Consider the following 18,370-nt stretch of genomic DNA (forward strand, 5'->3'; position numbering starts at 1 on the left):
GTTTCTGCTTATTTTTTTTAAAGTTCTTTAGACAGGGATTCCTAGGTCATAAAGAATGAATACAGTGAACACTTGGGGATTATTTTTCCCAAACTTCCTTTCAGAAAGCTTTGAATAATTACCATAAACACTTCAACAATTAAGTTTGTTTCTCATAACTAGAACAGTAAATATTTGACAAAGGAACTGAGAATCTACTTTACACTTGATCTTAGCCAAAAGGCCAAGAAGCGATGAGAGAATCTACTTTATAATGAAGTAAAGATAGCCTCTTCATCAAATAGCTCTGGGAAAACCGTATAATCACGTGTAAAAAAATTAAAGCTGGATTCATAGCTCACATTTTAGACAAATTCCAATTCATATTAGATCCAAGACCCTGAGATCAATCAGAAACCATAAAGCATGCTGTGGAAAATACAGGAAAAGCACACCAAGATTTGGACATCAAAGGTGTCTTCAGCGATATGACAACATTGGCAAAGTTAACAATCCAAAATAAACCAAAAGGGCTACATGAAATTAAAGAATTAGGGCTTGGCAAAAGAAACACAGGCTAAAATGAAAAAGTAAGCAACTGAATGGAAAAAATACTCACACTCAGCACCTCAGATAATGAGTTGACATCCAGGATCTCTAAAGTATTCACAAAGACCAGTAAAATCAACAACAAGAACAAATCCAAAAATCCTATCCATAAAGAGGCAGAAGAAGCCCTTCTCAGAGGAAGCCCTTCTCAGAGGAAGACAGGTAGATAGTTAATAGGTACGTACAAAATGTTCATCCTCACTTATCATCAGAGAACTCTAAATCAAGAAAACATCAAGATATCATCTCACACCAATGAGAATAGCATATAGCAAAAAAAAAAAAAACCCAAAACAACCCAGTGGGAACAATCTATATTGGCAGGCATGAGGTGAGAAAGGAACTCTCTTCCACTGATGGTAGGAACACTGTTTCAACATCTGTCGAAAACAGTATTGATCATTCTCAGTAGCCTAAGAACTGAGCTGCCATATGACCCAGCAATTCCACTCTGAGGTATCTATCTACTGACAGGACACAAAAAATTCATTCAAAAGGACATATGCACACGAATATTCATTGCAACACAGTACAATAACTAAGATAAGGAATCAACTCAGGTTTCCAACAAGAGATGGATGGGATTACAAAGATGTGGTAAATATTCACAATGGAACAATGAAATTATGTAATATGCTGGAACCTAGATGGAACTTGAGGATACTATGTTAAGTGAAGTAAGACAGAAGAAGGATGATCTCAATTATCTGTGCTATATTGAAGGACTGAACAAGAAAATGTAATGTAGATGGCAAGATCATACTTTTTTTTTTTTTTATTTATTTATTTTTTTTTTTATTTTTTCTTTTTTTTTTTTTTTAAATTTATTTATTTTTAATTAGAGAATCACCGTGAGGGTACAGTTACAGATTTATACACTTTTGTGCTTATACTTCCCTCATACAAAGTTTGGAACCCATCCCTTCACCAGTGCCCATTCTCCACCACCCGTAAACCCAGTGTCCCTCCCACCCTCCCCAATCCCATCTCCCCCCCACCCCACCCTGCCACTGTGGCAAGGCATTCCCTTCTGTTTTCTCTCTCTAATTAGCTGTTGTGCTTTGCAATAAAGGTGTTGAGTGGCCGCTGTGCTCAGTCTCTAGCCCTCATTCAGCCCGCAACTCCCTTCCCCCACATGGCCTTCGACTACAATGTAGTTGGTGATCGCTTCTCTGAGTTGACCTTTCCCCGGAACGTGAGGCCAGCCTCGAAGCCATGGAGTCAACCTCCTGGTACTTATTTCTACAGTTCTTGAGTGTTAGTCTCCCACTCTGTTATTCTATATACCATAGATGAGTGCAATCTTTCTATGTCTGTCTCTCTCTTTCTGACTCATTTCACTCAGCATGAAACTTTTCATGCCCATCCACTTGACTACAAAATTCTTGACCTCTTTTTTTCTAACAGCTGCATAGTATTCCATTGTATAGATGTACCAAAGTTTCCTCAACCAGTCATCCGTTCTGGGGCATTCGGGTTTTTTCCAGATTCTGGCTATTGTAAACAGTGCTGCGATGAACATACATGTGCAGATGTTGTTTCGATTGTACTTTTTTGCCTCTCTGGGATATATTCCCAGCAGTGGTATTGCTGGGTCAAATGGGAATTCAATATCTAATTTTTTGAGAGTCGTCCAAATTGTTTTCCAGAAGGGCTGAACCAGTCGGCATTCCCACCAGCAGTGAAGAAGGGTCCCTTTCTCCCCACATCCTCTCCAACAGCGGTTGCTTTTGTTCTTTTGGATGTGTGCTAGTCTCTGTGGTGTGAGGTGGTATCTCAAAGTTGTTTTGATCTGCATCTCTCTGATGATTAGTGATGCAGAGCACTTTTTCATGTGCCTTTTGGCCATTCGTATTTCTTCCTTGGTAAAGTTTCTGTTCATTTCTTCGCCCCATTTTTTGATGGGGTTGGATGTTTTCTTCTTGTAGAGTTCAACCAGTGCTTTATATACCATTGATATCAACCCCTTATCTGATGGGTATTGTGTAAATATCCTTTCCCATTCTGTGGATAGTCTTTGGATTCTGGTCACTGTATCTGGCAAGATCATACTTGACTCCAGAGAACAGAAGGAAAAGGAGAGATAAGGGAGAAAATCGAGGGGGACTTAAGGGAAGCAATGGGAGTCAAGGTCCTGTGGTACATTGGTCTTGTCGGGGAGTGGTATAGCTACATATCCAAGCCACAGCCTCAAAAACACTTAAAACACGATATATATATATACATATAAATATATATATTTATATATATATTACCAAACTTTAAATTTTTCCTTTCAATGGGCCGGAGAGATAGAACAGTAAAATAGTGTATTTCACTTACATGTCACCGACCTGGGTATGACCCCTGGCACCCCATATGGCCTCCCCAGCCCACCAAGAATGATCCCTGAGCACAGAGCCAGGAGTAAGCCCTGAGCACTTCAGAGTGTGGCCCAAAACCGAAATAAATAAATGAAATAAAATGTTCCTGTTAAGGCGGCAGGCTGGGGTGTGGGAGGGGAGTGTCAGGCAAGAGGGAACTTAGGAACATATGTGGAAGGAAGTTGACGTTGGTGGTGGGGGACTGGTACTAAAACATCTAAAACTTAACTATCAATAAATTCATATATCATAGTTCTTTTTTTTTAAATTTTATTGAATCACCATGTGGAGGGTTACATAGTTCTCAGGATTATGTCGGTTATACAATTCTCAAACACCCTTCCCTTCACCAGTGCCCATCTTCCATCACCAACCCCCCCAGTATACCTGCCGCCCCCTCCCACCTCCCCAGTTCCCACCCTTGTACATGATAAGTTTCACTTCGTTTATGCCTTATCTCGATTACATTCCATGTTTCAACACACAACTCACTACCGTTGTTGGGGTTTCCCCCCAAAAGAAAAGCAGTCCTATTGCCAAGGAGGCATTTGATAGTTCTCCACTGCTAAGAATATAGAGATATTAAGTCCCGCTGTTTGTTACATAACTTTTCTTTTTCCCCCTTGCCCCGCGCCACCGAGTTCACGCCTGTTTAGTAATCGCCACGCTGCCTGACAAGGGAAAAAAAAAAAACGAAAAGGATGGTTATTTCCCGTCATCAGCAGGCGTGGGGCTCTGGCTTAGTTGATAGACTAGTAGAGTGTCTGCAAGCAGTTTCTGGAACAGAAGGTCTTGCGCTGGTATCGGCTCTGGCTCGAGATTCCACCAGCATCCCACTGTTCCATGTACATAATTTTTCCCCTTATATCCCATTCCCACGCCACCAGGTCTGTTTGCTTAATGGACATCACACTGTAGTTGACGACATGCTGCGTTTCTTCCCAAGAAAGAAGAAAATTTCTTCTCAGCCGGCGTGGGGATATAGCTTAGTTCAGTCTAGAGAGATGGCTACCACTTTGATTGCCTTCAATATTTCAGCAACAGACTTACTATTCTTGTTAGGATCTCCCACAAAAGTCCGACCCATTAAAAAGGGAATCATTACATATTGCTGATGCTAAGATGACATTAAGTTGCGCGGCCGCAGCAGCGGCCGCGCAGTTTTGGGTTTCTGTATAAAGTCCAGGGAAGGTACAACCAGAAATAACATCACTACAAACTTTTACCCTTTTATGGTGCTCATAAGATGGAGAAGCCTAGAGAGAGGCTCGGCGTCTCCATTTTGCGCGCAGGAAAACCGAGGATCCTGCGCTGTGCTCAGGAGGGAGGAGTTGAGAGAGAGAGAGGTTAAAAGAATTGGGGGATGCCCGGTTCCCACTGTTTCAGCGCACCGTGGGGTCTCTGGTCCCATGCCGGAATTAGTTCAGTGGGCTGCTTGGAGTCCAAGGGCGCTTCCTTGGGCTCTTCCATCATGCTCGCTCCACAGCCGGGTCCAAAGGGAAATTCATATATCATAGTTCTTTAATAAATGTTTTTTAAGTTCCATTGGGTGGGATGCGGGAATGGTAATTGGAGGAAGAGGTGTTTGAGCGACACCCAAACATTTGTTCAGGAGCTATTCCTGGTTCTGTGCTGTGGAGTGATGCACAGGACCATATGTGATCCTGGGATCTAACTGAGTCATACATGCGAGGCAAGTGCCTTACCCTTACTATCTCTCTGATCCTGTATTTTCCCCAATACCTGAAATTTTATTTGAAAGGCCATGGCATCTCATTATGTTTTACTTTGCTTTTTGCTAACAATAGAATTGATTATTTTCTCTTAAGTAGTCCTTGGTTAGAATGTTTGGTTCATGTGCTAGGTCTAGTTTGCTTTCCAGATTATTAGATCTTTTCCTTGTCTGAGAGCATCTTGAACACAATACACTCCTTTATATTGTAAATGTTTTTTCTTCATGGCCTCTGTCATTTATATTTCTTTTTAATTCAACAATGATTTACATCAGTGCCTTTCAGCTTTTTTTATACCTGTGGGCTGGTGAAAAGATGACAAATATTTCACAGAATGCAAAGGCATAAAATTAAAAAATTATTTGTAATAATATTATATATCAATATGTAGAATAGTAGTGTACATGATCCAGGCATATTATTTGTGAAGTAGCAAAATTTTTCTGTTGACCAGAGGCTGAAAAACATATCTATATATTCCTACAGGAAATATATATTTATTCATGCAGTATCATTGTTTTTATGTGTACACGGCCATTTCATCACCTAAACTAAGGTAAATATTCACAGCAAGAGAATGAAAAAATATTCTTCCTGTGGTTATAAGATGGGAGATTACAGGAAATCAATCTTTCTATGGTTTATTACAACCTTCTTCATATTATACTTACAATACTTCCACTCACTTCAATTAGACAACACAGAGAATGATTCATTTAGAAAAATTTATTTAGAGGTATTTAAAATGCACAAATCTTTTTTTTGTACTCTTAGGATTCTTTCATTTACTTTTATTGAATCACCGTGAGATAGAGCATTACAAAATTGTTCATGATTGCGTTTCAGTCATATAATGTTCCAATACCCATTCCTCCACTAATGTAATTTCCCAGCACCAGTGTCCCCAGTTTCCCAGTTTCCCTCCCACCCCTTCAAACCACCCACTACCCCAGCCTGCCTCTATGGCAGGCATCTCTCTCTCTCTCTCTCTCTCTCTCTCTCTCTCCCCCCCTCCCTCTCTCCCTTTCTCCCTCCCTCTCTCCCCCCTCTCTCATTTTAGGAAAATGCACAAATCTTAAGCAACCAGCAGAGAACAATTCATTTTAAGCTAACAACTAGGGGCTGGAGCAATAGTACAGCGGTCAGGGCGTTTGCCTTGCACGCGGCTGACCCAGGTTTGATTCCCAGCATCCCATACGGTCCCCCGAGCACCGCCAGGAGTAATTCCTGAGTGCACGAGCCAGGAATAAGCCCTGTGCATCGCTGGGAGTGACCCAAGAAGCAAAAAAAAAAAAAAAAAAAAAAAAAGCTAACAACTAACTGCAATGAATTCCATACCATGCTCCAACAGGAAGCTTTATCCTCAAGTTCGTAGGAAGAAATCCCTTTTCTCTCCTCCACATTCTACTTATGGTTACTTCCTGGCTTTGTAATTTTGGCTTCATCCCAAGGCCCAGGTCACTCTAGCACTTGCTGCCCCCTTGGTCTGGGTTCCCTGGCACAGAGAGGCCTTGCTAACGCCGCACCCAGATGCAGCTCAGTCACTAAGGCCTGTCTGGTGACGATGGCCACCTTGTTCTGCAGCAAGCCAGCTGCCAGACGGCTCTTCCAAAGATCCCAGAGTTCATTGCCAGGCAGGGTCTCACATCCTAGGCTGCAGATCCTTGGAGGACACAGGACGTCCAGAACTCTCCGACTGGGTAACGATACGGGCCCACGTGACCTGAAGACACGCCCACCACATACACCACGCCCACACGGCCGGAGCTCCGCCCACCCCTGACTCCTGTGACCTCCCCCTCTCCCCCCATCCACCAGCCACAGCAGTTCGAGATCCTCTCCAGCAAGAATCATTCCCAGATGTGTCCTGGACAAGATCTGGAAGTGGAAAACCGGGCCTTCAGATCTTCTCATTTACTGCAAAGGATCTAGGAATGGGGTGGGGGTGGGGGTAGGGTGTCCACAGAACAAGATAACAGATGGTTCTAAAAATAAACTCTATTCCTCTTGGCTCTCCTCATTTTTTCCACATCATCAAAAAAGGGGGGAGAGAAACCATGACCAGATTTGATGTATACATTGATGAGTTCAAAAGAAGATCTTGAGGGGCTGGAGCAATAGCACAGCGGGTAGGGCATTTGCCTTGCACGCGGCCGACCTGGGTTCAATTCCCAGCATCCCATATGGTCCCCTGAGCACCACTAGGGGTGATTCCTGAGTGCAGAGCCAGGAGTAACCCTTGTGCATCGCCAGGTGTGACCCAAAAAGAAAAAAAAAAGAAGAGGATCTTGACTTGAAGGGTGCAGGCTACCTGCAGGGAAGGTAATGATGAAAATTACGTGCTCAGTTCTATGCTTCTCTCTTTTGGGGATGGGGGAGAAGTGGGAGTTTGGATCATTTCCCGGCAGTTCTCAGGGCTTACTCCTGGGGGTGCTCAGGGGTCCATACCGGGTGCCTGGGATTGAACCAGCTCTGGAGGCTGCAAAGAAAATACCCTACCCACTATACTATCGCCCCAGCTCAGATGCACAGTTATAATAATATCTTGATCATCATCTTTGTTCCTGAAACAGGAATTATAAGTTCTATTACGTTTATGTAGTCCAAATGCTTTCAGCAGAACTAAATAACGGCATTCTAGAAAGGTAAGGGGTGGTTAGCTGTAGTCCATGGAAGGTTATCTGAAAAACAAGGCCTCCTAAACTCTCAGCCCCTCGTGGCTTATAATTCAAAAGCCATGCAGTTTTCACCTGCAGAAGATCACTGCTAAATTCTAGCCCGGAGGAAAAGAAAGATATTGGAACTTTCCACGCTAACAGCATCTGGCAAGATGTAAGGTGTAAGGTATGTCCACTCTTGAGTAATTCTATAATTGTGCAGACTTGGAAGTGAGAACCTCCTTAAATGTCAGAGCCCACAAGTCATACACACTTGGCTCTAGGATTCTGAGAAAATGGCAGATTCTGGATCCATCACCCAGAGGCTGGTTAATCGTTCATGCTGAAATCACTGAGTTTCAAATTCAAAGGAGATAGTGACTTTGCTCAAAAGAGAGTAACTAGGGTCAGGAAGTGGACAGATTGTGTGTGTGTGTGTGTGTGTGTGTGTTTGTGTATGTGTGTGAGTTTGTGTAGAGCAAAGGGGGAGGGAAGAGAGACAGAGAGACAAAACAGGGGCACTGAGATAGGTTTAATTAGGACAACAACAAAGGCACAAATAGAATTTGTGAGTGGCATTTCAGAAACTGGGATAACTGACAGAAGGTTCAACTCCTTGAATTTGATACAGGAAATTGGTGCTCAGAAGGAATAAACATGGGAAAAAAGAAATACTTTTGATAAGAAATCCAGACAAATCCATCACTGCAACAGAAAATTAAAATGCAAGGATTTTTTCTTGCAGTAATACAGTTTATATAAATTTAACTTAATGACAAAAAAAAGACAGAAAAATTTACCAAAAATCTTCCTTGATCCAGAAATATTTGGCATGAAAAAATAAGAACACTGCATAATTCAGGTCTGAAGCATGAGACTGATACAACAATGCAGATTTCTTGCCTTTAAGTTAAACATTAAAATCTCTAGGATGTCAAGATACCTCTATTATTAATTTTCAATGGTTTAGACTTTTAAAATATCTTTCTTAATAATAAAAGAGTACGAATACAACCTTAAATTCACTTCCACTCCTATCAAACTGCTTTCAATCTCAAGTGAAAAGGCATCAGTGGGGACTTGATTACAGAAATAAATCTCACCCAGGTATAATCAATAACATTTGAACAGGAGAGAGTGATTTCCACACACATTATATAAGCTCCTGAGAAGTACAGGAAAGTAATGTCGAGCTGGTGAGGCACCTGCAGAAACTCCCCTTTGCTTCCTTGGCTCAGAGCTTGGCCCTCTGCTTAAAAGCTTCCTTCATCCTTTTCACAACCGAAAGGTCCCCTGGTCCCACAGGCCAGTTGTCATGATCTGTGAAGAAGAAAACCTCCAGTCACGTCTTTTCTCATTTGTGATTTGGGGGGAGGGAGGTCAGGGCACAGGGGGATTGGGCGATTCCCTGCGATGCTCAGGGGTTACTCGTGCCTCTGAGCTCTGGGGTCCCTTTTGGGGATGCTCAGGGAACCTTATAGGATGCTGGGGATCAAACCCGGGTCAACTACATGCAAGGCAAGTGCCCCACCCACTGTGCTATTTACTGCTCAGCCCCTCATGGGTGACTTTGATGTTCCGTGATTCTCTTCTTTCTAAATTAGAAAACAGAAATTGTTACCAAAAATAATAGAGGTTTTGAGGAAATCCCAGTTCTGCCACTTCCTGGCTTTCATGAAGTTCCCTTTGCTGGGCCCCACTGTCTCACCTAATAAAGGGGGACTTGACATTTCTCTTTCTTTGACCCACTTTTTTTAAGTCCAGTGTGTGCCCTAGGGGACAGCCTCCGGCATGTTGAGCACTGGGTAAGGCTTACATTCTAAGGCAGAGTAACGTGTGTTGGTTCTTTGGGGGGTCGGGGGCCATATCTGCTGGTGCTCAGAGCTTACTCCTGGCTCTGTGCTCAGCGATTGCTCCTGATGGTGCTCAAGGGACTATATGGGGTTCCAGGAATGGACCCTGAATTGGCCGTATGCAAGGCAAGTACCTTATCAGCCATACCATCTATCTGGCCCCAGGAAGAATAATTTTTATAAATATGCTCCTTTATGAGTAGCCTCTCCAGCATCCAGTCTGCCATTTACCTTTTCCAGTGGCCTGTTGCTATTTTGGAATCCATGAGCTTGTGGGAAAGGCCCCCCTTCCCCTTTGGGTCACTGGCTGATAGAAATAAATCTAAATTAATAATTCCTGGCCTGACGGAGCTGGAGCAATAGAACAGCGAGTAGGGTGTTTGCCTTGCACGCGGCCGACCCAGGTTGGATTCCCAGCATCCCATATGGTCCCCTGAGCACCGCCAGGAGTAATTCCAGAGTGCAGAGCCAGGAGTAACCCCTGGGCATCGCCAGGTGTGGCCCAAAAAGCAAAAGTAAAAATAAAAATAAAAAAAAATAACCCCTGGTTTGATTGAGCGTGAATATTTGCATAAGGGAGTCTAAAGAAGAGGGACTCTCAGAATAGTGATAGAAAGGCTCAAACAAAGTCATCATCCTCCCAGGGCTAGACAGAGCTCAACAAACTGAGCTTATGTTTTACATGTAGGAGGCCCAGGCTTGATCTCCAACACTGCATAGTGTGCCCCCCTACCCCCCCACACACATACACACACATATACACAGCCAGGAGGCCAGGAGAGACCCCCAAGACCAGAGGTCTAGCCCTTGATCACCAGTGAGTGTGGCCACCAAAAAAAAAAAATCATCCTTTCCCACTCCTGCCCCCACCTCAGTTTTTCATCCTTCCTCAGGAGTAGGCAGATAGATTTGAAAACGGAAGCATGGAGCGTCAGGAACAGTAAGATTGGGGGGATCATATTCAGTGTCTGGGATCAAGCCCAATGGACCACATGCAAGGGAGAGCACCTACTCCTGCCCAGAAAACCCGCACCTTTAAAGAAACCAGTTAAGGAACTTCGGAAACCTAAACACAAACCTAAACACAAAAAGGCATCAAGCTAGTGATGACTCATGTGTGGAGTGCTCACCTGGTATCTGAAAGGACTGATTGTACAGGGACTGGCCCCCATCCACATCCACCAACTGTCCGGTGATATAGGAAGCCGCTGGCGAGAGCAGGAAGCAGACCAAGGGAGAGATCTGCAGACAGAAACACAGGCTGCAGCAAGGCAAAGCACTCTCCCCGCACCGGGGCTGCTCTCCATGGCAGCGAACATGTCAAGAAGCCCAGCACTGTCACAGGAATTCTCCAGCTCGGGTGCCCACTGAGCTGCGGCAACCTCAGGGACTGCCTGTCGCTATGTGAACATCCTTCAAATCAGGGGAGGAAGTGGCAGGAGACGAAGGAGTCTCAGTACTGAATCAGCTAAATGATGGGAAGAAGCTAAAAACAGACAGTGCTGAGGCCTTGCTCATTCTCATTACAAACAATCCAGTTCCTTCCACAACCTTCAGCATTCCATTCCACACTGGATTTTTTTTCTTTTTTCTTTTCTTTTCTTCTTCTTCTCTCTCTCTCTTTTTGTTTTTTTAATCATCACATACATGCCTTTTCTCGGTTTCTCCCTGGAATCTTCAAATATGGGCTCATGCCCTGGTCATTGCAACAACTAAAGGGGAGGGAGTGAGAAAAATTTCAAATAAAAGATAAAACCAAGTGCTTTAGCCATAAGAGACTACTGCCCAAATGCTCGAAAACTGAGATTATTTGCTCAGCATAAAACACACAGCATGGGGGCTGGAGCAATAGCACAGCGGGTAGGGCGCTTGCCTTGCACGTGGCCGACCCGGGTTCGATTCCCAGCATCCCATATGGTCCCCTGAGCACCGCCAGGGGTGATTCCTGAGTGCAGAGCCAAGAATAACCTCTGTGCATTGACGGGTGTGACCCAAAAAGCAAAAAAAAAAAAAAACACAGCAGGTTCTGAAGACTTGCTATGAAAAGAAGACAGTGAAATGACTCATTAATAGTTTATATCTTGATCACATTTCACTCAACTGAAAGAAGGAATCCAGGGTTCCGACCTCCATTGATGATTGACAATCAACAGTCAAGGATCAGGAATGCTGCCTCATTTGCCAAGGCGTCAAAAATCAGATGAGCCAGACACGTAATGCAGTTTGGAGATGACCACTGGACTAGAGCCGTTACCGACTGGATTCCATGGGACGTCAAAAGAATGCCTGCCTGCCCCCCTACAAGATGGTCTGACTTCTTCATCAATACCCTGAACGAACGATTTGATGCTCTTCGTGGTCCTGGAAGGAACAGACGCCATTGGGCTACACTAGCACGTGACAGGGACGAATGGAGACATTACTGGCTCCCACTCGAGCAAATCGATGAGCAACGGGACGACAAGTGATACAAATGATACAAGTGATATTGATCACATGTTGAAATGATAATGTTTGAGATGTATTGCATGAAGTTCAAAAGATATTTTTTGTTTTTTTTTTCTTTTTTTTATTTGCTTTTTGGGAGGCAGGGAGAAGACACCAGGCAGTGCTCAGAGGTTATTCCTGGCACTGTGCTCAGGAGTGTCCCCTGGCAGTGCTCAGGGGGACCACATATGATGTTGGGATTTGACGAGGGTCAGTGAGATGCAGATTAAGTGCCTTAACTGATGGCCAATCTCTCCAGCACCTTACTTGTCTGAACGTGGCTCCTGGGAAGCTTAAAGTGACCTGTGCGTGAACTGAGCACTGCCAGGAACGAACACTATGCACAGAGGCCCCAAAGACTGATGACTGTGACCTCAATCTCCTCCCCTCGAATGACATGTGTGATTTCTTACATTTCTGTCAGATGGCTTTAGAATAGAATTACTCATTTCAATCCCACTTTCCTGGGTCGGGGGAAGCAGCATGTTATGACCAATGGCCACGAGGGTGCATCAGAACTAGATTTACCCTGTTCAGTCCATCAAAGACAACCCGCCCAGTGGCCAGGATTCACTAACCACCCACGGAGAGCTGCTTGGTTCTGAAAGTCAAAAGTCAGAAAGATTCGGTCCAACAAACTCCCTTGTCAGTGCCATCCTTTCTCCCCAGTGACCATGACCTCTCACCCAAGGAACCATGACCTCAGAAATATACCAGTCTCTGAAATCACACTTATCCTCCAAAAAAAGATGAGTAGTCTTCTTGCTCAAACAGACTAAGTCTGACACATCCCCCAAATGTTCAGACGTGCATACTCAAAGCAGACTCTTCACAAACTGAGTCACCATGGCACATGGAGGTAAGTTGGACAGTTGGGTCATACCCAGGGGTATTCAGGGTTTATTACTCCTTGCTCTGTGCTCAGAAATCACTCTAAGCAATGTTCAGGGGACCAGAAGCAGACCCAGAATCATACCTGAGTCGGGAATGTACAAAACAAATACAGAGGGGCTGGAGCAATAGTACAGTGGGTAGGGCATTTGCCTTGCACATGACCAACCCGGGTTCGATTCCCAGCATCCCGTATGGTCCCCTGAGCACCTCGAGGAGTAATTTCTGAGTGCAGAGCCAGGAATAACCCCTGAGAATCGCTGGGTATGACCCAAAAAGAAAAAAAAAAGCAAATACAGAGAAAACTTCGTATTCTCTCTCTGGTCATGGCACATAGTTTCTTAATTTGCAAATTCATGATCACGATACAAAATCCCATTAGTCGTCGATTTCTCGAGCAGGCTCATTAACCTCTCCATTCCTCCTTTCCCTGAGATCTTAGAAGTCTCTCTCGACTCGGCCCTCCCAACGATGTCACACTGGAGGCTCTTTCAGGGTCAGGGGAATGAGATCCAGCTTGTTACTGGCTTTAGCATATGAATACACCATGGGAAGCTTGCAAGGCTGTCCCATGTGGGCAGGAAACTCTCAGAAGCTTGCCAGTTTCTCCCAGAGGGAGAAGCAGGCTACAAGAAGCAGGCCACTCTGTGGCCGCGCACTTCTGAGAGCTTGCTTTTAAGTCTCTAGATGTTGACCGTTGATGGGATTACACACACCTGGGTTCCTCTGCAGGTACCTTCATGCATGAGGTCTGTCCAAAAGTGTGGAGAGGGGCCTTGAGCATGGCTGTAGCTAGGTTCTGGTGGTCTCTGGCTGCCGGGAGCTCTGCTCAGGGCGGGGAGGGAAGCTGGAGCCCATCCCCTCTGAGGGGCCGCAGGGAAGACAGCCAGGCATGCGGACAAGAGACTCTTGCAAATTAGTGCACAATATTTTGCAAGCCATATTTAAAAATACTGAGAACTCAGGGGAACACAGTGGGTAGGGTTTTGCCTTGCACATAGCCAACCTACATTCCATCTCCAGCACCCCATATGATCTTCGGAGCACTATCAGGAGTCATCCCCAAGTTCAGAGCCAAAAGTAAACACTGAGCATGGTTCGGTGTGGCCCAAAATACAGAAACAAATAAAAGAAGAATACAAAGAATTCTAGAAAGTTCCTGGTAAAAGCATCGATACATTCTGACCCCAGACCTCAAGTATGCCACTGAGAAGTAATTGGCTCAGTAGCTTGGTGTGAAAGCTCTGGGCCCCCCAAAAGACATTGCTGTATGGGGAAGTCAGAACATGGTGGAAGCAAGATACAAACACAAGGAAACAGGGCAGAGGCCCAAATTCTCTCTATATCTGGATCTCACAGAAGGGAACCCTATCTCTCCTTCCCTTAAGAGCCAAAAATTTTTGAAGGAGTCATCTAAATTTGTCCAAAGAGCGGTCAGTAAAACATGGATGACACCGAAAACATTTTCTGAGAATAGGCAATTAGATTTAAAGGCCTTCGATTCTGTTTAGACTGAAGTGGTCATCGAAGCCCTAGCCATACGGGGCGTTCAAACTCAGTATATCAGGATCCTCTGTGAGCTGTATTCCGGATTCACCACTAGGATCTCACCATTCTACAAGGAAGTGATCATGACGTAAAGAGAGGGGTTTGGTAGGGTGATACCATTGCACCAAAACTCTTCGGTGCCACCCTCAAGAATGTCATGCAACAACTGGAATGGGAAGTGAAGATAGACGGTCAGCAACTACACCACCTCCGCTTCGCTAATGACATCATTCTAATAACACCAAACATTAGACAAGTGGCACAAATGCTGGCCAATTTTGACCGCAAGTGTGGAAAGGTCGGACTGCAGCTGAATCTCATCAAAACAATGTTCATGAAAAACGAACTAGTCCTTGACGTTCCATTTGCTCTCAATGAAACAAACATCTCGAATGCAGCAGCTATGTGTACCTGGGTCAAGAACTCAACATGAGGAACAACTTGGTGCCAGAATGCGCAGGAGGAAGAGAGCAGCATAGAATGCCTTCAAGAGCATCGAAGAAGTGGTTAAGAGGACGAAGAACCTCTGGCTCCAGGCACATCTTTTCAACTTCACCATTCTTCTGGCACTAACATATGCCTCAGAGACCTGGGCCCTAAGCAAACAGGATGAGAACGCTATTCAGGTATCCCAAAGAGGAACCGAAAGAGCTATGATTGGAGTATCATGTTTCACTCAAGTGAGTGAAGGAATCCAGAGTTCTGACGTCTGTCGACGATCAAGAATCAGGGATGCTGTCTCATTTACCAAGATGTAGAAAATCAGATGGGCTGGATACATAATGCGATTTAGAGACGACCGCTGGACTAGAGCTGTTACAAGTGGATTGCATGGGATATCAAAAGATTGCGTGGCTGCCCACCTATGATACGGTCAGACTTCTTCGTCAAAACCGTGAACAAATGGTTTGCGGCTCTTCGTGTTCCTGGAGTGAGCTGATACCATTGGGCTACACTAGCACGTGACAAGGAGGAATGGAGACATTACTGGTGCCTGCTTGAGCAAATCAAAGATCAACGGGATGACAAGTGATACAGTGATTTAAGTATATTAACCAAATTCTATACATATAATCATACTGTAGCACTGTGGTCCCACTGTTTACCGATTTGCTCGAACAGGCACCAGTAATGTCTCCATTGTGAGACTTGTTATTACTGTTTTTGGCATATCAAATATGCCACAGGTAGCTTGCCAGGCTTTGCCATAAGGGTGGGATACTCTCGGTAGCTTGCTGGGCTCTCTGAGAGGGAAGGAGAACGTATATCAGAGAATACAAGCAGGTATGTTAAAACCAGAGTCTCTTGCCCCTGCCCTGGCTGTCTTCACCAGGGCCCCTCGGAGGCGGTGGGTTTCAGTTTCTCTCCCCGCCCCAAGCAGAGCCCCCGTAGCCAAAGATCTCTGGAGCCCAGCCACAGCCATGCTCAAGGCCCCTCTCCACATGTTCGGACGAACCTCACGCATGAAGGAAACGGCAGAGGAACCCAGGTGTGCAGGACCCGGGGCTGAGACCTCCAAGCCTGCTCGGATTGGGACTGGGCCTCTTCCACCCATATTCCCCATTTTCCAGTAGCCAGGCGGTCACACCCAGGGACTGCCCCCCCCCCCCCCCGGTGCCATGTAATCCCATCAAATGACCAACATCCAGAGACCATAAAACCAAGCTCCCGGAAGACATCTTACAGCCTAGTTCTCCCTCTGAGAGAACCTGGCAAGCAACTGAGTTTCCAGCCCCATGGGAGAGCCTCACAAACTTCCTGTGGTGTATTCATATGCCAAAACCAGTAACAATGATGGGTCTCATTCCCCTGACCCTAAAAGGGACTCCAATGTGGCACCATTGGGAAGGACGAGTAAAGAGAGGCTTCTAAAATCTCAGGGCTAGGATGAATGGAGACGTTACTGAGACCACTTGAGAAATTCGATGATCAACGGGATGATGATGATGATGTTAAAACCAAACACATGTGTGCTACTTTAGGCACATCAGTGGGTTGGACCATACGCTTCCGGGAGCTTTGTTGTATATAATCTCCAGATCTTGGTCATTGATGGGATTACATAATAGACAGTAGCACTATAGCACTGTCAACCAGTTGTTCAGCGATTTGCTCGAGCGGGCACCAATAACGTCTCCATTGTGAGACTTGTTACTGTTTTTGGCAAATTGAATATGCCACATATTGAATATCATCTCTGTGTGAAACGTCTAGTAAGAAAGAAAAACCATTGACCTTTAGCAGCAAACATATTATGAAATGGTCAGAAACAGGGTTTCATATTCCATACTGTAGTGAGAAATCTTAAGGAAATTTCAGTTGCCCTTTGTCACATATCACGAAGTACAAAAACAACGAGTACTAACATGGATGGGGGGGAGGGAAGGAATCCTCATCCACTGCTGTGATGAATCAAGGGGTTATCAACTGGCCCAATTTTTTGGGAAAAGTATATGAACACTTCTCAGAAAACTAAGAACTGAGCTTTCCCATGACCCAGGAATTCTGCTTTTTAGCATCCCAAGGACCCATTCTGAAAAAAAAAAAAAAAACTTGTATTCTTATATTCATTGCAGCACTATTTACAATTTCCAAACTATGGAAACAACGGAGTCATTTGTATAATAGGCAATGACTAAATAAAGAAACTATAGTACAAGGGTCAAAGAGATAGTACAATATGTAAGACACTTGCGTGGCACGTGGCCAAAACAGACTCCATCCCCTGCACCCCATATGGTCCCTGAACCTACCAGGAGTAATTCCAGAATACACGAAATTACCATAAATATATTATTATAAGCCACAGTGCCCCAAAATAATAATCTATTATTTAAAAAAAGAAATTTTTACTTCTTGACTATCAAAAAAGAAAAAGTTCAATTTTAAGAAAGGACATTAAAGTGGTCTCCCCTGTCCCATTTCTATATCTTCATCAAGTCTATTTTTCTTCATATGCTTTAAATAAAACCACACCTGCACGGCAGATCCTGTCAAGTTACCCATGGCATATTCGATGTGCCAAAAACAGTAACAACAATGGACCTCATTTAGATCAATATTAGAAATGCCATTACCTCCTGAGGAACTACAAGTCTTTTATGTGGGATTTCCTCAAAATGCCCTTTCGTGAAAGTACCCTCTCGGACTGTGGTGCCTGACCATGCTTACCAGAGAATTAGGATAGTAGGGGCAAGAGAGATAATACAGAATGTAGACCCTTGCCTTGCAAGTGATGCACCTAGGTTCGATTCCTGGCACTAAATATTGTCCCCTCAGTGTCACCAGGAGTGATTCCTGAGCACCGAGTCAGAATTCAGTCCTTGAGCATAGCCAAGTGTGGCCCCAAAACCAACCAAACAAAAAAAATCACTGAAAAATCACTATATTACTGGTCAATGTCACTGTCATCCCGTTGCTCATCGATTTGCTCAAGCAGGCACCAGTAACATCTCTCATTGAGAGACTTCTTGTTACTGTTTTTGGCATGTCCAATACGCACGAGTAGCTTGCCAGGCTCTGCCACTCAGGCTCGATACTCTCGGTAGCTTGCCCGGCTCTCTGAGAGGGCGGAGCAATCAAACTCGGGTTGGCTGCATGAAAGGCGAAAGCCCAACCGCTGTGCTATCGCTCCAGCTAACTATATTACTAAAAACACAAATCAAATCAAATGCACAATAGAACTTGCTTAAATATATTCTGGTACATACGTGTCAGTTGAAGAAAAGAACACAAATATTCTGTTTTTTAAAATCAATAAGATGGATATTTTGTGCATGCAGAGTAAATTTCTGGAAAGATATACATAAGATGAATCATGGAAGTGAGTTTAGGAATTTAGAACACATTTTCTTTTAAAAATTAGATGGTTTTTGAGCCAGAGAGACAGTACAGCAGGTAAGGCTTTTGCCTTGCATGTGGCCGACCCCGGCTGGATCCTCATCACCCCAGATGCTCTCTAAGTACAGAGCCAGGAGTAAGGTCTGACTACCACTGGGTATGGCCCTCCGCCCCTCCCAAATACCAATGCTCCTATTTTAATTTTAGTTTCTTTCTTATTATTAAATACAAAGATTTTTCTTTTGCTTTTATTGCATTTTAGTACAGTTGCTGCTGCTGCTACTTGAGTGGCTGATTTTTGCATACTTCAATCTGGCCACCATAAGGCACATCCTTTTGTCATAATTGCGTGGATGACTTTGGGTCATGTTTACACGAAAGGCCACGAGACAAAATAATGTAGCTCAAAG

At 44.3% G+C, this 18,370-nt stretch overlaps 1 protein-coding gene across 1 annotated transcript in view; it reads right to left on the reverse strand.

The window, feature by feature from the left end:
* Window positions 1–7,858: 7,858 nt before the first annotated feature.
* PECR (peroxisomal trans-2-enoyl-CoA reductase) overlaps window positions 7,859–18,370 on the reverse strand; it is a 34,202-nt gene continuing 23,690 nt past the window's right edge. Inside the window, exons 7-8 of the mRNA XM_004601434.2 lie at window positions 10,325–10,436; window positions 7,859–8,661 (exon numbers count right to left, since the gene is read on the reverse strand). Of these exons, the coding sequence (XP_004601491.2) occupies window positions 8,576–8,661; window positions 10,325–10,436 (198 nt within the window). The 3' untranslated portion in view covers window positions 7,859–8,575. The remainder of the gene's footprint in view (window positions 8,662–10,324; window positions 10,437–18,370) is intronic.

The sequence above is a fragment of the Sorex araneus genome, chromosome X, assembly GCF_027595985.1.
Source record: "Sorex araneus isolate mSorAra2 chromosome X, mSorAra2.pri, whole genome shotgun sequence".
Taxonomy (NCBI): domain Eukaryota; kingdom Metazoa; phylum Chordata; class Mammalia; order Eulipotyphla; family Soricidae; genus Sorex; species Sorex araneus.